We start from the raw sequence: 25,988 nt of genomic DNA, 5'->3' as shown, positions 1-25,988 counted from the left end.
GGATGGTTACCATCTCAACTCAGGTGTCTAGAGCATGTTTCCAAGACTTATCTGTGTGCATGAGCCCTGTAGCTGTAAAAGGGGAACGAATAGCCTTCCCTCACCTCGCAGAAGTACTATGAGTATAAATTAGTGCTTGCCAAAACACTGCAATATTATAAGTAACACCGGGGGGGGAAGTAATTCTGTGTTTAGAACAGGATCTCATCTAGAGTGTTCCAGTAAGACCCCAAGCTGGAATACAGTACAGAAAAGCTCATTGTTAAATATGTTATGTTAGACTATTGGTCTAACATAAGCTAAGGCAAGAGTCCATGCAAAAAATAGTACATGAAAGTAAGAATGCATACAACAGTGCTGAATTAAGACTGCACAAGATCTTTACTTTTTCATTTGAGTGCTTGACTTTACCATCTTAACTGTCTTTTAACACAGATCAGGGTGTAAAACCTTTTTAGATCTATGTAACAAAGATTTAAATAGTATTTAAAAAGTTCTGAAAATTTATTCAAACATTCAGACATTAACTCCTTATTCTGTGTACCATATTGACACCTTTTCATTACCCATTATTCTTTTAAAGCAATAACTCTGTGTCTTAGGGTTGGGAGGGGGAGAAGGAGGGAAAAGGGGGAACATCATTCCAAGAGATTAAAATAGCCACCATTGTTTATCGTACTCACTCCATTCCCTGTGCTGTCTGCCGGGCAATATCAATGAGCTGGAACATTTGGAACTTGGTCTCTTGAACATGCAGGTGTTTATACAGACTGCTTCCTTCACACCACTGTGTAACAATAGCCAGATTATCTTTCGTCATGTAGCCCATAAAGAGCAAAATATTAACATGCCGAGTCTTCCTAATAAATAGTAGTAGAAAGAGAAATTAGTATTTTTATAAAAGACATTTTAAAGTTCTTTGAAACATTCATTCCCAAATAAAGGAACATGTTTCAGCTTTTGAGTCCAAAAATAAAAGTTTCTTGCAAAATGAATTATGAAATATGTGGATGCGTGTGTAAAGTTCATTTTTAAAAATAACAAAAAAATGCCACAGTAGTTAATTGCTATTTTTTAAATAGAGATCAGCTGATTCTCTGCTTTTTAATGAAAATACTTTTGTTTAGGAAGTTATTTAAAACCACCCTACTATTACTTTTCTTTTAAAAGAATGACGTCATGAAAATTCAGGCTTTTTGAAATTACTAACAGTCAAGGTTTAAGCGAGCAGGTTAACAGAAATCACCCTGACAGCTTGAAAAAGTGACAACTTTAGATGGAAGACTAAATCCTGATAGCAATAGTAATTATATACTGTAAAGGAATTAACACATGAGACTAATTTTTATATACTCTAACCGGTTCAGTTCAAGGATTCAGTTTTAACATTATAGATAGTTAACTGGGTATTACAGGAACAGTATTTGAAACCAGAAAACAGTTACATGGATCAGAGAATAGATTTTGAAAAAGGAATTATGCTACAATTTAAAAAGGCACAGTTCAAGTATTCTGTCTAGCAATGACAATTATGGCAGAATTTACTTATCTCCATCTTTTATTGCATGCCAAGTGTGACCTGGAGGATTATGGAAGTTAGTATTATTTATCTGAAGACTTTGAAATATAGTGAAGAACCACTGAAATACTCTGAATTATGACTGGTGTCTCTTAGTTCTATAACAGTATTCAAAAGTATCATTGTATGATCTCTTTTTTATTCTTCCTCTCTGGACATCTGTTTTTGCTTCTGTGAAGCGCAATATACAGGGCAAGATAGCAAGAAAGAGAAATATTCAAATGCAGTGCCTTTGAATATCAAAATTTAGCAAAGACGCTACCAACCTTAATACAGCCACTTCATTTCTGAAAGCCTGGAACTGTTCTGGGGTTGGATCTACAACCTTTAATATCTTCACTGCTACGTCCCCTGAAAATACATTTACCATAAAAGTTACTAAAAATTCAACTGTTTTGCAAAACAACATTAATACACTTTTTACTTAAAATCCCTAATTTCTGCACAGTACATCCCTCGTAATTTGTACAGAGGTTAAGATTTTTCTGCAGAAATATAAACTTCTGCAGTACCAAGCAATTAATTTATGTGACTTTGTAGCTAATGAAGAAGTCATGATTCACATGTCTTCCCTTCCCCCCCCCCTTTTTTTTTTTTAAAACAGCTATAGATGACTAGATTTACACATATACCTTTCATTGAAATTGAAGGTCTAAAATCCTAACAGCAGCAGTCATAGTTGTTTAAATGGAAGGTATTACTGGGTAACTGCATTCTCAGCACACTGTTTCAGGCACAAGTCACATCAGACTCTCTCAGCTTCCAGTAACAAACTGATCCATCTCATTGCTTTCCCTTAGCTATCCAGCTCTAACATTAAAACACCTTCCCGACTGAAGCACTGGTGAGTTTCAGGAATGAGAGGGAGAAGTATTTTATCAATGAATAGCTCCTCCAAAAAAAGACAGGCACATAACTAATTTTAATATTTTTGGGAAATAAGGAAAGTGAAATGTCTTACTGTTCTTTAAGCTGATACATTATAAAATTTTACTCAAAAAGTTTCAGTTGAACTGCTTTTGGTGTCAATGTTTTAGATTTCAGTATCTGTGAAAGGGTAATAGAGAAGAACGTAGGATGACTCAGTGCGACCCGCTTAGACTGTGCAGAGAAAAGCTGCACACAGCTTTACAGTGCACGCTCCAAAGACAGAAGAGTTGCACCAACCCGAAAAGGTACAATAGTGAAATGAAGCTGACTGTTCTCACAGGAGTAGAAAGCACTAACAGCAGCACCCACAAACTCCCCAGGGAAAGGAGGAAACAGCACATTCTTTTTAACTAAGGATGGACAGAACATTTTAAAGTTCAAGAGAGGGATAAACGTGTCTTGACACTGTATCGGAAAGGTAAAAGGAGCTTAGAAAACCTGACACTTCGATCTTAGTCCTCAGGCGAGTAAAACAATAGATCTGAGAGATGCTATAATCCAAAATAGGCTTATTCCATAGTTTAAAGGCTGCTGCCACTTAGAATTATTGATCCATCACCTACATTAATAAATCTCTAGTATGACAGACTTCTCTGCTACTACAGTTGCCAATTATTTTCTTCTTAGATAGTCTCTTTTCAAAAATATATGTGAAAATATGTTAGTATGGCTCTCTACTACAATGAGCAACTGAATACAATAGGAATAACAACAAAAACAAAAAAACCCCCACCAACCAACGCTGTGGCAAACAGACTACAAAAAGGATATGCAAGTCAATAACTGAAAGTTTCAGAGAAAGTACCCCGAGTGAACTGCAGTATCTTCCAGTGCAGTTACCACAGTTGCTTAATTTGCTGTGTAATCTGAAGTCACAAAGATGCACAAATATTGAATACATTATTATGCATTTATAGTCGTCTTTAACTTCAGTAAGTATAGTATTCTTCCTGTTTCATCCCTTATGATCTTCCTAAAGAGAATGATCTCAGATTTTCAACTTACAGATCTCTACTTACACACTAAAACAACAGAACGTAACTGATAGAAAGGCTACATTTTCACATGGCTACTAAAATCAGGCTTTAAATTAGCCAATTACTACCACAACTGTGTTGATATACAATATGAGACCAACAGATGATTTATCAGTACTTGAAAATTTTTTGTTTAGCAAGAGTTTAAAGTAAATTGCTACGAGCTATGCCAAGACAGGCAAAGATGCAGCATTCGCCGATTACAAGCCAAACGTATTCAGATTATTTTTCAATGCATTCTCCACTATGATATTTGCTCCATTGATTAAGAGATGTTTTTAACCTAACAGGTGAAAAATGCGCTGTTTTTATTGAGTCAGCTGCCACATTTTCGTAGGCCTGATGCATTCCCCAAGCAGTTTTCTCTACAGAAATAAAAACACAACAGCACTTGTTTTTTTAGCCGCAATCTGAAGACAATCATCTTCCACCCCCCCCCCAACCACCAAAAACCTAGAACTGATTACCAGGGTCAAGGGGGAAATGTGAGTGTTTATGATAGGTAGTCTTCCAACCCATTTAAACTGCCTTGGTTCTCTTTCCTCCTTTTAAATTTAGAAGCATGCTACAGGACACTACAGGATCCAAAGGGGGTCTGTAACAGAAGCGTTGCAAATATCAAAATTAGTACTTAACCATCAGAACAATCTGGAAAAATACGGAAGTGCAAGATACCTGTTCAGTGAGACACGCACTCCTCAGAGTAAGACTGTCCTTGACGCTATCAATGTCACCTCCACTTTGGAGGACTAAGTCAGGGAAGCTTACTAGAAACCTAATATGGTTTGCATACAGTTAATGTACACGGCCTCATTAACAGTCCTTCCACAAGTGCTCCAAAGGTTCATTGGAGATAGCCCCTCACAGTTGGGCATGTTTGGAAACGTGACACCTCTAGCATCATCTAGAATTTCTACTCAAGTCTGCAGCAATCTGCCCGCTTCAATTAATTCCATTTAGCGTCACTGAGACGTTTTGATTGCTGCATTTATACTATCAGAAGGGGTTACTACAAAGAAATCTTTCTTCAATTCTAAACAGAAAAGATTTGTGAGAAAAATAAACCTTCAAATCTTTTAAGATCACACAGCTATATGATGGTTAAAAAAAATAAAAATAAAAAGCTCTTCTAGAAATTTTTCTTTTACCAGAAAGTCATCAATGGGGAGGTGAGGGATAGGGGACATATGTTCAGTTAAATAGTTAAAACACTGACATTAATTTAGAATTTATAAAATCAGATTAGGCTGTTATCTTTTGATAATTTAACTTTGACCTTCCTGGGAAATCAGGAGAACTACATACGGTTACCACAACTACAACATCAAAATAGTTGACAGCTATACAAACAGCCATTTTGTGCGCACACAACTGAAGGTGCTTTGTAAATCTGTAGCTGCATGCATTTCCTATTGAACACACTGAAGTTCTTGATATGTGAAGAGCAGTAGTAAATTTTTAAGGAAAACAAATATTAAAATTCACATTCACTACTTCATATAGTTAAATCTTACTCAATCTGTTTTTTCTTTAGTTTCTGTGTTTCATTTCAGTTGTATAATAAAAATCAGTTTAACTGTTCACGAGCATTACCTTTAGCATAAGAATAGTCCTTCCACTGATGTTGACAGTATTTGGGCTCTAAGACATACAAGTATTTGTGCTTTAAAAATAGAGGGTGGAGGAGGAGCCAAGTCTGCTGATTTTTCTTTTTCAGCTTATCTTACAACAACAATGCTACTTATATTAGAGCCCGAAGGGGGGTGTATGTGTGTTTGTGTCTAAATCAGAAGCCCTGAATTTGGGGCACAATTCTGTAATTCTTCGATGTGGCTCTTTTGAAACTATTCCAGATAATTTTATCTATCAAATTCTCACATCAACCATTTTTTCCTTAGAAATACTCCACAGTACAAGCAATTTATGCTCATTTTCTTTCACTGCCACCATAAATATGGGTATGCTAATTAAATCACAGATTATTAAAATAATAATTTAACAACAAGCTTTGAAATTTTTCAGCCAAAATTCTATTAGTGAAAAGTAAACATCTTTTTCAGAAAATAAGCTGTTGCAGAACATTGTATTAAAGAAAATAATATTGGCTCCACTTTACCAAACATGGAAATCTGTGGCAGTTAAGAGATTCAGATTTTGACATCTGCTCTGTCAAACCTTCTCTTTGCCTTAATTTTCTCACTACTAAAATTAGCAAATTAATATTTCTCACCTAGTAATTTCAGTTGTAGATAAGCACACAGCACCGCTACAACAGTTTTACCTTTTTCTGGATTGCTGTTTTTTTACAGTATCAATGTTTTCAGAAGACAGTAACGCTTGTTAAGTACTTACCATGCCATTTGCCTTTGTAAACCGTTCCAAAAGAACCTGACCCTATTCTGGTAGAAAGCATGACTTCACTTGCTTCGATTTCCCAATAATAACTGGAATCTCTTTGTCCACGAGGCCTCTGGAACAAAAATTAAATACTTAAAGTTATGCCAATCAAATATATACATTTAGGTTGCACAGGCATATAAGTTTTACACCAAGAATGAAATAACTTCATTCATGCGACCTTAAGATGCACCGAAACCTTGAAGGTTTTGTTCTGTAATCGGGGGGGGGGACAACACAACACACTGACAAGACACCAGGAACTGAGGGAGAAATGTTAATTGATACCAAAGAAACACATGCTCTTAATTTTTTCTCAAAGCTTTTTTCCCCCCCAGAATACCATTCTATTATTTCCCCAAACTGAAAATTTTTGCAGGAAAGAAAAAGACAAAACATTTTCTTGGATGTTATGAAGCTATCATCAAGTTTTGTGCTAGAAATTTAAACCCCTGACCTTCGGTCTTCAAAGACTAAGTAATTAGGGTTTTTTAAAATTAAGTATTTGAAAACATCTGAAATATTTAAGAAACTTACTGATTTTTTTTTTAAATTACAATACTCAAATTCAAGAATTCATTTACGTATTTAAAAGCAATAAACCAAAAATATATAAGCAGAATTCTCAAATGTCTGTGATTTACAGCTGTGACTCCTACTGAGCAATTACATTTCCATTTCTACATTTTATAAGCCTTCAAGAAACTCCAGATACTACTCACTGCTATTTTTTTTATTTTTTAAGTTCAAGTGACGGCTTGCATTCTGTTAAATTTACTTTTCCCTGAGACATTTTGACAACTTTACTACCAAAATGAAGCTGACGTTGTCAATATCATTTCCTAAAAAAGCTATAGCAATATAGTTCAAATGTGGATAACAAAGCCAATTTTAAAAATATCATGTTAAAAAAAAAAGAATAAAAAAAGATATAGCACCTAAAAATTTAGAAAGATAATGCTCAAATCTGTACTGAAAAATAATTTTAAATTAGTGTCTGAAATTCATTTTCAACCCTACACTTTGGTCTGGGGATTTAAAATGCAAGGCAATAATGCTATCTTCCCTAAGTTAGTTAAAATTCTATCATTACTACATACACAAAGTACAGAGTAATCCAAGAAGTTTACCATCAAATTTTATTGACCTTTAAATACAGAAATTTGTCCTAATATTCCATTACTCCCATTCAAGTTTAAAATTTAAACAATAAATACTACAGTACTTACAATTTTGTTTTTTTCTTGCGTATTAGATCCAGGGGCTCTCTCTCTTTGGGCTGGGACTGGGGTTTTGGGCTGAGACCAGCCAGTTGGACTCATATTGTTAGGACTTCCAGACAGAGCAGAGGGTGAGGCTTAAATATAAAAACAGAAGAAAAAAGTTATGAACCAAAAAATAAACACAAAATAATATTATACATTATTTTATTTTTGGAAACCATACCTGATTCACTATGGCTTCGAATTGCATCCTAAAACAGAGAAGATAAATAAATTTAATAAATATATGAAAACATACAAGGGAACAACCAGAAATAGTTGTGTTGAAATAGCTCTTGACAGTTTTGGTCACGTGTGATACAGTATTATTGATCAATACCCTCGAAAAGATGTTGGCTTGGTTATTTTCAAGTCACAAGAAACCTATTTGCTAGAAAACATGCAATTTGTGAATTCTTACAACATACTTAAATATTCAAAGCATATTAAAAGGTATTTAAAAAAAAGACACAGAACAGGAAAAAACACCAGAAGTACTGTCTGCATTCCCACCATTGCATGGTCGTACATGCTTGTATTTCAGATTTGAGCATAGCTTCTGTGATGGTCCTGTATCTCCAGGGGACAAATTTTCAAAGAGGTTTCTGGGTTACAACAGGAGAACTTTTAAAAGCCCCTAAACTACTCCAAGTCAGTATATGTTTAGAAATATCCATACTGCACTACTTTGAACTTGCTTTTCTTTAAATGTCCTTACATAATTCACCAGTCGGTACAGTGCAACAACACTCACCTCATGCCACAGGCACTTTACAACACAATTCTACAGCCATGCACAAGATAAACTAAGCTCTCACAAACATAACTTTACAACTTTTCTCACCTGCTATGTATTATCCCAAAGTACATACAGGAAAGGTAAAATATCCAGGTACTGTATAAGTACAAAGCAAGAACATGCACTACAGAAATGTTAAATACTGTAAATGTTAATGGAAGTCAATTCAAACTTTCTAACTAATTAGTATAATAAATTAAAGATTTCACAGGAGGACAGAACAAGTCTACATTCCACCATAAAGTCCTCAAAATAACCCAGATTATCCCTTATTATAAAGTTTCATTTATGAAATACACCATTTTAGCTAGTTAATTACATTCTCCCAGGCTTGAATCTATATACTACAGTACTTGTCCAGAGTTCCTCTACTGTGTACCCGAGTGGATTAAAATCGGCATAAGCTATGAAGAACTTTTGCAAGTTATTAATTTTGTCCTTTTTAAAGGCAATAAAAATCTTTTTTAAAACCTGCATTAACAATAAACGATCTTTTTTTCTACATCAGCCTGGGAATTTAGCTTTCTTCACGTGAGCTGGTAAAGAATCACTAAGTAATTTTAAATTGTTCTCATACTTATATATATGTAATTCTTACATATTTTAAGAAAAAAAAAAAAGTATTTTTGTTGCACTTTGATCCTAAGTTAAAGACCATTTCCTTTTTTTTGAATCCTATAGCAAATGAAATCAATGTTCTTCGGAGTTGTTCTTACAACACATATAATACATACACGAGTGCTGTAGCCTGTCATCTTTGCTTTGATGTGAAGTAAAGATAGTACATCATGTTTTTAATCTAGGTTTTCATACAGTTACATTCAACTAAATAATTTCCAGAGGAAAAAGGTTACACAATAGATGTTTGAGATGGTTTTACTTTAAAAACTGTATGACCAAATACATCTCTCTAACCCAAGCCTATTCAAGTTCACACCATCAAACAAATTTTGTAGCAGTATGGATTCATCCAGTTAAATTAGAAATGAAGCTACTCTATCGATCTGCCTCTTCCAATTAGTGTTCTCAACATTTAAGTATAAACATGCCATACAGATTTTCATTAAATCAACTCCAGATTAAACATTTCATGTGGACACTGCCATGGCTTACAAGTTACAGCAATCCTGTTAATCACAAGAAAGCAAGAGGCACCAAGAAAATACCTACTCTTCCCCTCAAACAAAATCGTCTGCACCAGGAACTGGGAGAAGCATTCAGGCTGTTATTCTAGGCCAACACAGTAACAGATAAAAGAAAAGAAAAGAACAGAGGGAGTATAAAAAAAATTTTTTAAATTAAGTGTTAGGATAAATGAAAGGAGAAGTAACCTAATTTGTTTGCTATACGATAATTAAGTGCAGCAAAACTTACAAAGTATCCCTCTTCAAGCCTAAAACTCCATTTAGTATCCATACTTCGGTAAATCGCTTTATTAAGATGGTCTTTTTCATATCCTACTAGAAAGTATTTAGTACTTTCTTTCTTTCTTTTTTTAACCCTTTTGGAAAAGCAGCTATTGCCTCTAAGACAGGACAGCTACTTCCATTCAGTCCCCTATGATATTGAGAAGGGCAGAGTAGAAAGCATTTCTTTACTGCTATACATGAAGTATAAAGAAAATAAATGTCTCCTTAAAAGCTCACCACACTATAGAACTTAATATTCTCCTTCTGGAAGGTTTCATGATTTTTCTCATGCCATAAAACATCATCAGCCAGAAGGTTTCTGAAGTAAAAAAAGCAGGCGGCAAGCCTAAGAAAACGAGAGAAGGGACGGGTATCTTGCCCTGCGAAACTTGGCTGACACAGAGCTTCTATTCCAAGAAAGCTTCATAGTGCTGCAATGCACTTTACTTCTGCTCCACCAAAGGTCCCAAGGACTTCTCTGGCACATTTCAGATAGGCTATAAAGCTTATAAACTACCAGCTGAAGAAGCAAGTAAGCTCAGCAGTGTAAGGATTTTGTTTGGCTTAAGAGTTTCTGAACTATCCCACAGCAAAAAAACAAACACTGCTCCACTGCTCTCTCTACAGTCCTGCAGTTCAGCACTGTTTCTGCAAGGCTTTCCTGCAAACCACTCCTTATTTTGTTATCTCAAAAACAAACAAACACACACACACAAAACAAAAAAAGCCCCACCCTTCTCCTTTAGGCCTGATTTCAAAAAATTGTCCCTCACTACTGCCAGTCTAAGGAGAGAAAACAAATAAATAAATAAATAGAAGCTTGGAAGCAAGTAACAGCAGAAAAAAAGATCTCAGACAAAGGTGGCTTTACCATGCAAGCATATGGATGTAATGCACAACTGCCAGTAAGCTGATTTCATTATTCAGACCCTGAGAACTACATGTGGACTTACAGTACCTCCAGTCAGATTTAAAATAAACAAAAAACCCCTAGAATAAGTCCAGATGCAAGTTTCAAAGAACATTTTAGATATGCCCAACAGTAAGTATTTCTTCAGCAAAACTGATTTTTTTCCAGATCTGTTAAACTTTCGAGTGTTAAGATCCCGCACATCTTTACAAAGAACGGGCACCAAGATCTACCTAGAACTTTAGCAAAGGTGATAAAGACTGCATGAAAGAACTACTAACTTTGTGGGCAAACATCTCATCTATATTCTTCATCAGTTAGCCAACTAAGGAAAACATTATGCAAATTGCAGAAGCAAACTAAATTTAAAAAAAACAACAACCAGTAACTATTAGGTAGCTAGCTGCAATTTTAGTTTAACTGCCTACTATTCCCCCCAGCAATATTACCTCAATTATCCTGCTGTCTACAGGCACTGTAGTGCTAACCATATGGACATTTGGTGTGGATGTAGATCGCTGTCTTTGGGAAAGGGAGCCCTCAGAGGAAGGATTCGATGCGTTGAATGTGAAGGCATGAGGTGTAGAATACCTGTGCTGGGAACTGAGAAGGGAAGAGAGAGAAAGGGAAAGTTATGGTTATGTATTTTTTTCCTCCTGTAGCAGTTGAAAAATACCATTCAATGCATCCTGTCCAAGAGCAATATACACAGAATTCCAAAGAGAGGACAAGTGAGGATTATTTGCCAACTAAACTATTTGGTCAGCTAAATCATGCCCAGTTTAACTTAGAAATAAATTTAAAAATCTGAAGTAGGATTTTGACAGTCAACATACCTGCCTGGTATCTTTAACAGTATTCTGCATTTCTGCCATTAAAAAAAATTGCCATGGTTTGCCTCAATCCCTATCAAATCACATTTAAGATACTGATAAAATACTCTCTCTGCTCGATTAATTCAGGTCTGCAAAATTTAAACAACCCCCTCATTTCAAGCCTATTAAATGCATAGCTTAAAAGCTACTTTTACTGCTAAGCCCTAAGTTTGTAAAGATTTGCAAGACTGTTCAATGGTTCACACAGAACAGCCAGCAAGGAAGTCATGAAACCCAATAGCAGTTAGAAGGAGGCCAACACTGTAAAATCCAATTCAAGCAGAGCTATAAATCACAGCTAAGGCCAGTCAACCCTATTTACCCCAAATCACACAAGTAGCTTAGCTGAAGTCAGCCAGCCTTCACAAAAAGCTTAAAAGAATATGAAGTTAATAAATCACTGTTCAACAACACTGGAAATAGAGTAAGATGGCAAAGAGAACATAAGATCAACTACTGATGCAGTTCCCCCTAAAATACATGAATAAATAAAATCATTTACAGGTCAGCTACGTGCTCTGTGCCTCATTCCTGAATAGGCAAACATTTGTCAAAAGGATGTAGAAAAAACAAAAGATGGCCTGCCCTCTTCAGGCTCTAGAATTTCAAGAAAAGAATACAGGCACAAATTAGGATCAGAAGACAGGCCCCTTCAAAAGGGAAACAACTTATTTTAGCATTTAAATCCACAGGAACTTTAAGTCTCAGAATTTCCTTTAAGAGGAGCATATTTTCACAGTTCCCACTATTCTCTCTTTAAGCTCCAATTTGTAGTCATAACATTAGAACACTATTTTAGTTTATGCATTCAGGTCATGCAAAACAAATGAGTCAAACCTTTACATATATACTACCTGATCAGATGAAATATAAAACTAATTAGCACAATATCAAAGGAAGCCTTGAATTTTCTTAGGCAGGAAAACAAAGGTCTCCAAAAAACCTTTAATAACCTCACTTAAAATCTTAAGATTAAAAACTAAAACTATAAAACCCCAAATGAATGTTTTGCTTGAATCTAAGAACAAGAAAGGATATCACATATCTATGATGAAGTGGTGTTGCCTTCTTGCACATTCATCCCGATGTTCTATGTGATTGCTCTACTTTTGAGGAGTTGGGGGTGTTTTGATTTTCTGTTTTTAAACAACTGTATTTCCCAAAACAGAAATGACAGGAAATACTAGCTTACCTAACAGGTATCCGGGAGACAGACTCCCGCATCCGTCTCATTGTCAAGGGAGGTAGTGCAGGGACACCACTGTCACTGATATTTGAATTTGGGAACAATCTGAAATATCAACAAAAACAATTACAATTTCAACTGCTACACTACCTCCTGTACAATGCTGTTGAAGCTGAGAATTTAAAGGGCTGTTTCTTTCATTATAATTAACTTCATGAACATGGCTCTGTCTTTGTATAGTTTTTTTTACTCTGTGTGTGATATGACTAAAAAACTATGTCTGCAGACTCCCAAAGGAAATTTTCTTGAGTTATTTCTGAATTTAAAGACTGAAGACACAAATCTTGTTTACATTCGGTTTCTGATTTTCCTAGCAGAGTTTTCTAGACCAAACTTACTAAGTTCTAGTAAACCCAGATAGCACAAAATGACACAATACATCCTACACCTCTGATGACTGGTCCGTATTAGAAAATGTATAACTATGAGACTAAATTTAGTTAGAAAAACACAATCACTAATTAAGACGTATTTAAAATCACTGACATTTCAATTATAGGTTTTAGTACTTTTGCGTAACTGGACTTCCAGCATAATGATTTTGAACTTTCCCTCTAATCAATAGTGGAAATATATTACCCTTTATCACTTTTCTCAGAGTTACATTTATTTTCAAAGTGAAAAAAGTTGTGGTCATTCTGAAACACACATTTTTCCAATAGCTAAAGATCAACCAAATCATTAGCTTCATTTCCCCTTCTAAGAGAAGTAGTATGTAAGAGGAATTACTGTGTCTTCCTATGTTGAAACAAAACAGCACTACAGCAATTGCCTCATCTTTCAAGATCTCTTTGTTAGCTTGTCCCAGAGCATTAAATTTACAGCAAGAACAAAATGCATGTAATGTAAACGGCCTTCGTCATCTGGGCATAGACAGTCATTGCTGGCTGTTTCATGAAGTTCTCTGTATTCATGAAAGTGATTACGCTTCTCAACAATCCAAATTCATCTCTACTATTAGAGATAAAAAACTGATGCTCTTCTGTCATGGAAAATTACTATTGATACTAAAAAGGAATTGTCCTTACAAGAGTTGCCTGATATTGCTCCAGTCAACACACATGGTTGGAACTTTAGTGCTGCAGTGTTCGTGGAATTTGTAACCACATGTCTGACACCGAAATCCATTTAGCAGGAACTTCTGGCAGATGTCACAAAATGCAAGCTTTAGAAATGTCTTCCGAGCCTAAAAAAGACATTACATGATTAACTCAAGCTACTAGCTCTCTTAATTAGCTGAAACGAACATCTTTAAAGCTTGACATAAATAGTTAAATAGCAAATAAAAGTTATCAATGCCCCCAAGATGTTACTAAACTTAAAGCCACGCTTGAGTATTCTTGCACGTATTTCCAGTTCAGCTGGAAACAATGAAAAGCTTACAAATATTTAAGGCATGGTTCACCTGATCATTTAACAAAAAATGTAAAGTGTATTCCACCATCTTATGCCTAGTAAGAGGAGTCAGCTTGGGGGGTGGGGGGGGTGAGAAGAAGAGTTTCTTTGGTTTTTTGTTTTTAATAAAACTGAAAGCGGATCAGATCATATGAACTACCTAATTTTCTACTAATCAAAGTGTTTGCTGTGAGTTTATGCATGAATAATACCTCTTGCACAAGAAAAATAGAAAAATTCTTTAGTAAGTAAAACAGTTTAAGGAAATACTACTATTTTTAAATGACATGTTTTGCCAAAGCTTCTGAAAGTAAAATATATAAATATAAATATATACATACATATACATATATATATACACACACATACACACACACACACATATATATATAAATAAATAAAAATGAACCAAAGTGTTCCCTCCTCCAGAGCTCCAAATCTGAGCCTCTTCCAGATGCAGAGAGCAATTATTGCTTTTTTGGTGACCAGCTGCAGACAAACGCATTTGTAGTTTCTTAAAACTGCAGAGCAGAAGCAAAGCTACTTTGGGCTTTGTGTAAATCATTCCTAACTTCTCTAATGGATGTAAGTAATTATCCTTTAGTCTTGCCACAATGTATTTCTGGGTCAAAACAACAAATAGGCTAGAATATAGCAATGGAGTTCCCTTGTAGGGAGAATAAAATAGCACAAGGTGTAACTGCTAGAGTTCGGCATTATCTCTTCATACAAAAAGAATAAATAAAAAAACCAGTAGGAATTCTTATGATTGTTCTCATCTTCTACTTATGTGCATCTTGCTTTGCCTCCCCCTACATAAATTAAAAATCACACAAAATAGAGCTAAAAGTATTTATTAGCCTTCTCTACCCTCAGCAAATTGCAAGACAGCATTAGATTACAAAGCGACATCATGAACTTGCAGAACTAACAGCACTCCTGTACATTCAGTACAATTGGTTAAAGCTCCACAAGGCTACCAAGCTATTCAGCATGTATTTACTTATGAACCAGAGACTTAAAACACAAGTTATCTCCCAATTCTGAACTTTAAACCATGATATCCAAATACAACAGTTGCAGAAATATAAACATTCATACAAGACCATGTAACAAGAATGGCAATCATTAGACTTTGATGAATATGCTTAATGTGAACTTTTAAAGTTTCTGACACCTAGGAAACACTTACTGTAAATAAAATTCTAGCATTTCATTGTCAACTGGTATTTAGCCACTGGGGGTAGGGAAAAAGGAATCACATCATCACTTCTGAAATTCCCCATGTTCAGAAAGCCAAAAGGCACCTAATGCCTAAAACATTCTTTGACTGAATATCTGGGTCAACTGATACAATTTATATTAAAGTACAGAAGAGAAAAAGCTTACAAAATTGTGTGTAGTGAGTGGAACATGATCAAGGAAGTCCACTTGCAGTTCCTCTCCGATCAAGGAAGCAGCATCTGTATTCCAATCCAGGCGTACTTTTTTACTGTAAGAAAGAGCGGGGAGGGCAAAATTACTTAGGAGATGAAAAAATAAAGTCTAGTCTAATCAGTAATATAAATTTTGTGCACTTTGAGTAAACTGAAAATAAATACAAAAGAAGCAGGGCTAACCTCTTATGATGAGCTGTATTTGAGCAACTTTTAACAAAAAATTGTAAGCAATTAACAATTTTGAAGCCATAGCAATTCAACTCTTTTTTGTTTGTTTGAACACAGAATTCATTTATATATATTGATTATCTGAAATAGGATAAGGCATCTAGAAGCTATGGTGGAGTCACAGAAATACCTTTATAAACACAACATAATAAATTATGAATGGCAGACTAAGTGACATGAAATTCAAATGATGTGCTTCAGCATTAAAATTATTTGGGACCTCCAAATTACACAGAAATGTAAACCCACAAATGATTGTCTCATGACTGAGGCATAAAAGAGCATAAAGCCCAAGCCTTTCGAGGTGTGAAGTTAAATGTATTAACGCCATGAGATACCTTCACTCCCTCAGCTTGTAAAAGAATCATTTGGTATTTAATAGCAGCATCCCCGGTCCTACAAAAAATAAGGAATATCTGAAGTGAGATTTAAATCCAAACACTGTTAAGTTCTAGAGGGCTGCAGACTCTTAGAACTGAACGGACAGAGGAGATCCTCATTCAAGTTGGCCAAGAATCACCAACACTGACATTTACAAACTACGAACACAGAAGAAAATTTGTAGCTCAGATATGAATGCATACCATACTATTTGATCTAGAGTATGATAAGAAAAAAAAAAACCACCTCTGTAAGATACTAAAAGCACTCGAGTTTCCTCCTCAATTCTGAATGTTTTCAATATTTATTTTAGCTTTGAAATGAAACTAAAATTAAATTTTTGTATTACTGCAGGAAGCTTAAGGAGTTGCCCTTTAGAGGAGCAAGGAAAGTAATAAAGAGGTTTTCATAACTAAATTGCACTCTTAAAAGAAACTAGCAGAAGAAGGGAAAGAAAGCTGCTATTCTAAAACCAGGATTTTTTAAATCCTCTAGTTAAAAGTTTCTTATATAACATTATAGACCCCTACCCTTTTGGTTCAGTAAGAAGTCTAAATACCGCACAGCATTCTGGCTGGAGACCTCTTACTTTAAGCGCCTTCATAAGACAATCATGTAGGGTCATCCCATTTCGCACGTTTACCTGTGACAAAAGGAAAAAAAAAAAAATTTAATGAGTGATGGCAGAATCAGATTAAGCTTTTTAGGAAAGAAGTCAATTTTTTCTCCTTTTCTTTAGAAGCTCCAGTAAAACTGCACAACTCTAAGTAAATAAATAAAAATTACCCTGCATTATGTAACAACAGACTGCTGTGCACTGCATGTCAGACAGGCATATTGTCTGCCCTAAACATAACTACTTTATGCTTATAAAAGGAAGTTTTGAAGCCATTTCATAACTTTTAAATTTTTTTTACAATTTACTAAGTTTCTGTGAAACAGAATTTTATATGGCGCTCATACATGCAGGTAGCCTATAAAAGTAATAGAAATGCAGGCAAATGGAATTACCCTAAGGGAAAGAAAAAGGCCTGAATTAGATCTTCAGGAACTTTACTAAGATTTAAGAAGCTATTGGTAAGTTCAGTTCCAAAAAAACTCATAGAAGTGTCACCGCCTAAGAAGTTCAATTCAGCTTTAAACTACCATAACTCACTGTGGGCATCCAAGTGAAGAATACAGTGATAGAAATCATCATATGTTTTACTTCACATAGGCATCATCATTTAGATCAGCCAACTACTGTCTTTTAGTGTTGGATATCTGAGAAACATATCCTGTTCATGTGTATTGATAAACCATAGCACTGAGATAGAAAAATACAGGCTCTCAAAATACAGAAATACTGTTTTCAAAATACATCTTCTAGAATTAACAAACTGATAACAATTTATCTAATCACAAAAAGACCTTTTTGCGAAGTTCGGCATTTCTATTGCCAGATACATGACACAGCATTAGAAATGGACTTCTTACATACAGGTAACGTAGACTTACCACTGTGCGTTGCTTGTTGGGCAAGAAAACCCGAATGGTATTACTAGTTTTGGAAGTATCTGATATTTTCCCATCATCAGATGCTCGGCGTTGATAACCAAACTGCTGGACAATAGTAGGTGAAATACAGTTTGGACCATCGAAGACAGAATCCTTGAGTCCAAAACCATTACTGATAGTCTTCCAAGCTCCCTGAATGTGCTCCATTGATGCAACCTAAGAAACAACAAAATTAGGAGAGTAGGGAAAAATTACAATATCCTCAGCTATAAAGAAGTGGTACTCACTCTTCCTAACAGAGCAGATCTCACAGGCTCTTTTGAAAGCATCTGAAAACTGTGCACTGCCTTCTCCCCTGTGACATGATCGACCTATACGTACACAGTTCACCCCCATCTGCATAATTAGCCTTAGTCTTGAAAGCATTTGACTTTCTGCACATGCACAGATCAACAACAACGTACATGTAGTTCCACTTCGACTGCTTCTGTGGTGTCAGAGGAGCAGCTTATCATCATCTTAATTTAGGTAATCCATGCCTGAGGAGCCTTCAAGAAGGTAGCTAGAAGCTAGCAAGAGAATTGTCCTGTAAGCTAGATATAGCCTGGAAGCCATGGACAGTATTTTAAAAAAGGAGAGGCCCAATTGAAATTTTTAATAAAAAGTATTGAAGAAATTCTATTTTATCGGTGATTATTTTTTAAATATGAGTAGCAAGTTTAATACTGTTAGTATACAGCAAAATACAGAATGTTTTAATAGTGTCGCAAGGTAAGTACTATAAAACAGCAAACAAACTATACAAAAATAAGAATAATAATAATAAAAACCCACGCAGTATATACTCAGCTGCATTTCAGCTTAAATCTCTCCTCCAAATGGAGACATGCACAAATCCCTATGTACTTCTAAATCAGCACAGTACTGCTTTTGCACACTCAAGTACAAAGATACAAGTATCAGTACATTTTTTCCCCAACTATTACAACTCCAATGCAATTTGATACCCAAATTTTACTACAAGCATCTTACTCAAAACCAAACAAAAGCAAAATCTGAAACAGTTTTGAACTTTGAAAAATTTTTTTTTTTGCTAAATTTCCAAGTAGCCAGATTCATTACTAAGCTCTCAAAAAAAGGGGGGGAGAGAAGGTAAAATAAATGAAACAAGGAAAAGTATGGTAGTTTATTTCCCCATGAAACTGCATCCCTCTATAAAAATGGAAGAAATTTATGTTCATACTACTCAGTGCAAGTGCACTACTTTTGTCATGTTAGATTAATGCTAAATTAATCTTCAGAAGTTGTACACAACATCTATATTCCTGATCATCTTTATGAAAGGGAAAAAGTCATATTTAGGCTGCAAAGTCAAAAAAAAACAAGTTAGTCAGGAAATGTCAAAATAAAGGTCTTTCAGGCAATCTTAGTTCAGTCCCTTTATGGTACAGGACAGACCAATACAATTCCCCTGAAACCAGTAACAACTTAATTTAGTACATAATACCAAACACTCCTTTACTGAACACCTATCAATATCTGTTAAAGTTTCATCATTTGGTGTATGGCCCTGTACACTCTCTGTTGCAAATTATTTGAGCCTCCTAATTGATTTCCTCAGGTCCTATTATGCAGCATCTATGCCAAGAAAGAAAAAAAAAAGGAAAAAAAAATAGAGCTCCCCCATCCCCAAATCTTCACAATCTTATGTCAGAGAGGAGGGTATCTTTTTTTTTTTTTTTTTACAGTTGAAGAGCTAAAGTACTGGAATTCATGGAAAAACATCTTCACTAATGTTAAACATCCGATTTGGGATGCGCTAAAGGATAAACCTTTTCAATGCGCTTCACTCAAAGCACAACTCCCACAAGCTTCAGCTAGATTCATAAGTACTCAGCACTGCTACACAGACTCTGATGAGTATCTGGAAAAGAAATATATAACTACTAACCTTAAAGAAAAAGGTTTGAGCTGTTTGAAGTGCCTACCCACTGCATGCAAACTCTGTAGCAGAAGCAAGAATAAAATCCATCCTCTCCTCCTTAGTAATCCTCTACCTCATTTATTGTATCTCTTTCAATTCATGCAACCAATCTGCTGCATGTAATACTGCTAAAAATCTTCATAGGAGCAATTACATTAAATTTGTTTCAGATTTAAGTGAAACACCACCACACATAAAGAAACATCATAATGAGTCTACTTCTGATGCCACTTTCTGTCCTGGAAGTAATTTTTTTTTTCCACCCTAATACACTGTGTATGCAGGACATTTCTATAAGGTCTAAAAAGCACATTTTTATACTGGATTCTTATCCTTTTGTTGCCTCCCCTTGGTATTTCTTAAAATGTTACAGTCCACAGCCACAAAATGCCAGATATTACATTTCATGAACTAAGCAGAAGCGGTCTTTAGACGAAAGGTCTAAAAGGGTTCCAGGAAGAGCAAGAGTAGTAGTGATTCTACGCTCGTGGTACTGCAACAGTGGCACGCTGTTCTGAAGTTGTGGCTCTAGGACAAACTGGATTAATCTAAGTTAGTAAGAAACAAATTCAACAAAAAAGCTAATTGCTTTCTACTGTATAAATGCCTGAACTGGCTCACCAAAGGATCAGGTGAGCATTTGTTCTGCTTGTGCAGCTGTGAAGGGGCAAGACTGCAAGCAGAGCTAACTTCAGTCAGTCTAACCTGTTCCAGAACTGCATCATAAATTACTAACAAACTGGTCTCAAACCAAATCAGATGGCCCTGTCTAGTTCTGTGCTTAATCTCTTGGCACAACGGTCCAAAAGCTTTGTGATTGTGAAAGGCGTCACTCTACAACCTGTACAAGAAAGTTCTTCCTCTGTGCTCTTTGTGTGGAAACAGACACTTGGGTGTCACTTCATCTGGAAAAATAAAAGGTCTCATTTTTCTGCATCTATAGCACAACCATTTTATACATTTGTGGCTTGCTTACTAGTCTGCAAGAGCCTTATGCTCCCTTGTATTTCAAAGGCCTCTGCACATTTGCCTGCCTGCTCCCCTTTGAAACTTGTTGTATTATGCAAAGCACATGCCAGGGGCACTTTTCTCAACACACCTATCGCGAACTACATGCCTCTATTCTCCACTCCACACGAGGGGCTCCCATATTCTCTGTTACAGAGGGATCTCGTCAATTCGTGGTCCATTCGGGAATCTTTCTTTCACCAACAATGTATACAATGACAATACACACATCCTCTCCTTCCCTCTTGCCACTCATTCTCATTCCTGCATCAGCTCCAGTTGTGCAGGTTCAATTGTTCAAAGGCTGAAAAATATTTTTTTAAAAATGTCAACAACATTTAGAACACAATACCCAATCAAAATCTAATTGGAGCTAGATACTTCAATTTTTATTTTATTAACCTACAGCACATGAGACTAGTCTTACAGCTGATATAAAAGGGGAACAAGGAGTGGGAGAACACAGGGAAGTTGTGGAAAAAGGAAGAAGAGGAGATAAAATTTGATGAATGTGATGGAGTTCAACATGCACAAGCAACTACAAGTGCAATAATCTAGCAGTTCACATGTAACTTCCTACTGTTATGAATCAGAAAGTTGAAAAAAGTTATGCACAGTTGCAAAAACCCTATTATGCATATTGACAGCCACAAGATTAACTAATTAGATAGCAACAATAAAACAGAGTGGAGATAAATTGTTAGATAAGGAGGTTAGATGAAATCCAGTCAACTTGTTCTCTTTCCTCCTCTTAGCTTCCCAACTTTGGGGGGCTATTTCACCCTTCTAGGTACTGTATGAGATGAAACAAGAAGGCAAGAGCTCAAGTGGATTCTTCTACTGAGTAAGGTGAGATAAGGAATAACAGGGCAATTATCAAAAGCTCCTTATTGCCACTGTTGAAGTAAGCTGACAACAATCTAACAATGTTTAATATTTTGACATGCTGCCAACATTTCCTAAAGAACTCAAGAAAAAACAGGAAGTGGCAAAAAATTCAACTTGCATCTTGACAAAGGCTAAGTTTCATACAATAAAAAGGAACCTCCCTACTCTCCCTTCCAAATACGAAAGGCCTACTACTACAGAAGATTAGCGCCTACTCAGAGAAGGTCATAGAAACAGTTTTTATAATTGTGTGTACAACCCAAGCTCAAAAAGGTAAAGACAGCAACTGCTATCAGCCCTCTGTATGATACAAATATCTTTGATTATACATTCACATCCTTTTCTTTCCTAGGATCTTTGCCTCCAGTAAGTGCTTTGGCTCAAGGAAACACAGTATATTCAACAGCACTCTAAACACTCCTTCAGACTGATACTCATTGAGTGAGCAGCTGCAGTTATTCATCAGCCATCTTTTTGGTGGTAGTTCATGACTGTGTCCCCAGCAGCTTGGATTCTCTCACAGATGTTGAGAGTTCTTTTTCACGAAAATGAAAGTATTTGCTTCCTTACCTCAGCAGGTAAAATATTCCCTGCTATTTAAGATAACATCCTTAGCTCTTCTTCCTGCCTAAGCTGAAGGCTATTTGGTTCTACCTGCATGCTCCATGGAGGAGCAATCATTGACCGGACAAAAGGAGAGCCTGGCTCAGATCTGGCCTGGGGAGGACAAAGACCTGCAGTGGGCCTGAAGGCGGAGGGGCAGGAAGAAAGGGAAGGTTACAGGACGTCCACAGTCTCCTGGGGAAAGACAGGGGATCTGTAATGAAAGGCTGCTAAACCCCCTCTTGGTATCCATTGGTACAAGGGCATGCTGTAGGTAAGGGGTGTCATATGGAAGAAAGAGCAGAAATTGATTGTCTTGCTGATGACTAACTATTCAGAGGCAACCCTCATGCTGGATGACAAGACAGTCCAGGTCCCCCAAAATACTTCTTCACTCAAGCCAAGAACGCTTCAAATTCGTTATTACGTGCGGCAGCCACTAGACATGTTCACTTCTTGGACATGGTCACTGCTCTTATTCTAAATTATCATCAATTATTATTGTGGAATAGAGACAGTCATAAAAGCTGTGCTGTTAAGAAGTAATCTGTAAGTAACTTACGCCTTTCCACTGCCTTCTAGTGTAAAGACAGTTTGAAAGAGAACCATATTATATAAATACACACACACACAAATATCCACTTTGAATTCAAACAGCTCATTGCATACATAAACAGCAGGTAAGAGAATGAGAGCGCCTGGCAACCACTAGACAAGCTTTGAATTGAAGAAAAAAAATGTAATTACACAACATTATATAGACAGTTTCTATTTCATACACTGAACACAGAGCAAACACAACAGCAAAAGACGACAGACAAACTATTTCACAGGACACAGCTGCATTTCTGGCCACCTTAACACATAAGGCATATGTGCAGTATAGCTTACCTTTCAGTGTCTCATAACCTGTGCCCTAGCATTGATTTGTTTCTACATTTTGGGTCTTTTGCTCCAACCAGTATTTGATGAAAGCCATTTTTACTGAAACTAAATTCATTTTCTCCAACTCTCCCAAAATCCAAAACAATTCAGTCCAGTGAAAAGATGTCTGATATTTTCTAACAAGAAATTTCATTTAAAATAAAGTAGGAGAGATTTTACAATGATGTCTTCATAAATATAAAGTTCTTAGTTTACATCTATTCCAGAATAAGTAGTTTTTCTTCCTTTAAATGAATTACAAACATGTTTCTGAAACAAAATTATTACATTAATGTTTATACAGTGTTCAAATAATTCATTGCCAGCTGAATGTTTTCATATGGCTTTTGTTTTTAAATTTTTCTTCACACAACTCTTCACTTCCATAAGAATTACTAGAAATAGCCCGTCTACAACTGAAAAATTGCAACAGCAGCATTCAAAGAATATCTTAGGAGAAAATGATGGGGGGGGGGGAGGGGAAGAAAAGGTATGAGCACACCTGGCCCCTTCTAGGTTCAGTTCTGCTTGCAAAATGTTATCAATTTCCTTCATTTTAAACAACTCAAATTGAGCAGAAGTATCTCATGCTAGTCATTCCTCCACCTCCTGCAAGTACACTGCATAATGTATCTAAGATCGCACTTGTAACTAGTACTTTGTGCACAGATTACAGATTATGATAATTAGTCATTTGTACAGGCATCAAAACTGGATGCACAAGATGGCCATGCAATGTGTGTGCCTAACAAATTCCTGGACGAGATCATCCACTAAATAATCCCAAGCCAGGTGAGGTGAAAAATCTATCTGCCTGATGATAGAGACTCCAAGGTGTAATATACTCAGGAAATTCATTTCTTTTTATTCATCAAAGTAGACACAGAGCAGCAAATCTGTTATTATCTAAGCTTTGCCAACGTACTCCACAAGCAACACCATTAGAAAACCTTAACTCTCGATCCAAACACACCCAACACTGAACAAGAAACTGTGGTTTAATTACTGTGAAATTCACATTTATAACATCATCCTGCTTTTTAATAAATAATTATAGTAAAAGACAGTGTCAAATAAGATTAACATAGAAGTCAAGAAACATGTACTTCTGGCCTTTCCCCAAGTGTCATGCACTGATAGCATAGTATCTTGAATCAAATTTTCTGCAATTTCTTCTTAATCTTAATTAAACTTCTTAGAAACTGAAGACCTAGCTGAAGAATCTAGCTGCATAAGGTAATTGTGTTGGGAGAACAGAAAGAATGGAACGATACCCTGTAATTAGGAAAGTTAAAGAAATCAATAGCTAACTGCATTCCATTAGTAGAAAGTCAAAATAAAAATTCAGTGTACTACCAAGGATGAAGCAAATCCAAAAGATACTTTAAGTTGCTTTATATCCTTCCCTGACTAAGAAAAAGCAAATATTTAGGCTGAACTGTTAAAAATTTTAATCCATCACCCTGAAGAGTGTAGAAACTGGTAATGAAGTAGTCTGGAAGTTCATAGGATACAAGACAAAATCCTTTCAGAGTGTAAAATGTAGGTGTCTTGCCCCTTCCATTATTTCTGAAAATAGTTAACCAAAAGCTATTAAGTAGAGGTAAATGCAGTTCCCTCCCCCAACATACACACACTATGTGTCATTTTCACCTGGATGAAAAGTCACATTCATGTTTAATCAGATATACAAACAAAGGCAAAACAACGCAAAAATAAACACAGAATCCATCCAGCCAAAATGAACACTTTTGTTAGATGTGAGCTTTTGAAGTTTTCTGTAAGAAGAGCTTTCAATTCTGAAGAAAAAAAAATCACTAATATATGCAACTGTGGTCTTTCTCAGCTCCTCTCTCATACAGTAATTTCTGACTGATTTAATATTGCATGGGTGAGCAGTTGTCTGAGGCCGGGGGGAACACACCAGACATATCTATTGTGCTACTTGGCAGGGTTTTTTTAACAGTAGCTTTACATACAGCTTTACATAGCAGTAGAAGATAAATATGGACCCATTCCTATACTAATAAAGCAAGCCATGATCCGTGTAAACATAAATGCAGGGCGAGAGCTAGCATTAGTCTAACAATCAAGCATATCTCTCATACACTTACAAGGTTGGATTTTTTTTGTTCTAGTTTCCTTCATTTAAAGGAAACCATGCGAATTCCCCCCCCCCACACACACACACAAAAAAAAAAAACTGGGGGGAAAAAAGACAAATACATATAATACCTTCAGTAATTTTTCATTATTGGTAATTACAATTTCCTCAGACTAAGGGTCCAGTCCTGACTATATCAACACTGACTATTAGCCAGAAAGCTGCTATGTGCTTAAGCTAACTCCTGACTGCTGGAAAGGAATTCGGAAGGATAGCATACATACTTTCTGCCTCTCTTCTTTTGATCTTCTAAGTATCTTCTCTCACCTTTTTGTCTTATTTCTCTGAACCATTTCTGTTGTAGTCACTATTTCAGTCGTTATGTTGCTACTATAACTTTAAGTTACTTAGGGGGCGGGGGGAGGAGAGACTGTTTAATTCACAATTTATTTTTCCATTAATTGGTCTCTGTGCTTTCTACCAGCAGTGTTAATGGTAAGGAGGGCAGCAGGAATACAACTTCCAGTCTGACAAACTTTCAGTAACTAACCTTTTGTAAGATTAATACTTTTTTGTATGTTTCTAAAATTAACTTTAAGATTAAAACTTTTGTAAGTAAGCATAAACCAAGGCATACTACTCCAATTTCATAGTTCTATAGTTCTAAGTTATTTTCTGAGAAATACAGAAAAGTGACTTTGAACCCTGAAAGGTTTTAAACATTATTTTGCACCTCTGAAAGTGCGATTTAAAAAAGAAAGCATCAGACATGCATTTCCTATAAAGTTATAGAATCAAGCAGCAGCATACTGTATAGCGTACAGCAACAGTGAGACTGAAGCTCTACAAAAAGAATGTGAATCCACAGTTCTTAAGAAGGTTCTGTTTCTAAACTGTATTTTGGGCTCTGATTAGTAGGTATTTGTCACCAAAAATATCTCCATCTTTGGCTGCTCTGTGCCTCCTTTCCTCCTGTCAGCTAGAGCGGTTCCAGGTTACTTTTCCTAACCAACTGTTGCTTAGATCTGTTTCTTCTCTCCTCTCCACAGGAAAAATTCCAGTGTCAGGCTGGACACTGCCTATATTGATGCTC

At 35.9% G+C, this 25,988-nt stretch overlaps 1 protein-coding gene across 8 annotated transcripts in view; it reads right to left on the bottom strand.

The window, feature by feature from the left end:
- RAF1 (Raf-1 proto-oncogene, serine/threonine kinase) overlaps window positions 1-25,988 on the bottom strand; it is a 48,057-nt gene that overhangs the window by 8,814 nt on the left and 13,255 nt on the right. For 3 of the 8 annotated variants that reach the window (XM_026066437.1, XM_026066430.1, XM_026066429.1), the window contains 12 exons: window positions 20,486-20,680; window positions 17,385-17,600; window positions 16,418-16,530; window positions 15,229-15,331; window positions 13,473-13,630; window positions 12,391-12,489; window positions 10,773-10,926; window positions 7,390-7,417; window positions 7,173-7,300; window positions 5,899-6,016; window positions 1,846-1,930; window positions 684-860 (listed from right to left, as the gene is read on the bottom strand). In XM_026066437.1, coding sequence (XP_025922222.1) covers window positions 684-860; window positions 1,846-1,930; window positions 5,899-6,016; window positions 7,173-7,300; window positions 7,390-7,417; window positions 10,773-10,926; window positions 12,391-12,489; window positions 13,473-13,630; window positions 15,229-15,331; window positions 16,418-16,530; window positions 17,385-17,600; window positions 20,486-20,518 — 1,412 coding nt within the window. In that variant the 5' untranslated portion in view covers window positions 20,519-20,680. Of the gene's footprint in view, window positions 1-683; window positions 861-1,845; window positions 1,931-5,898; window positions 6,017-7,172; window positions 7,301-7,389; window positions 7,418-10,772; window positions 10,927-12,390; window positions 12,490-13,472; window positions 13,631-15,228; window positions 15,332-16,417; window positions 16,531-17,384; window positions 17,601-20,467; window positions 20,681-25,988 lie in introns of all 8 variants that reach the window. The other 5 variants (XM_026066433.1, XM_026066431.1, XM_026066434.1 and 2 more) reach the window with 3 other exon arrangements.

This window comes from Apteryx rowi, unplaced genomic scaffold (assembly GCF_003343035.1).
Source record: "Apteryx rowi isolate R43461 unplaced genomic scaffold, aptRow1 scaffold_240, whole genome shotgun sequence".
NCBI classification, from domain to species: domain Eukaryota; kingdom Metazoa; phylum Chordata; class Aves; order Apterygiformes; family Apterygidae; genus Apteryx; species Apteryx rowi.
Note: the sequence above shows the minus strand (reverse complement) of the source record. Positions and strands in the feature narration are given on the sequence as shown.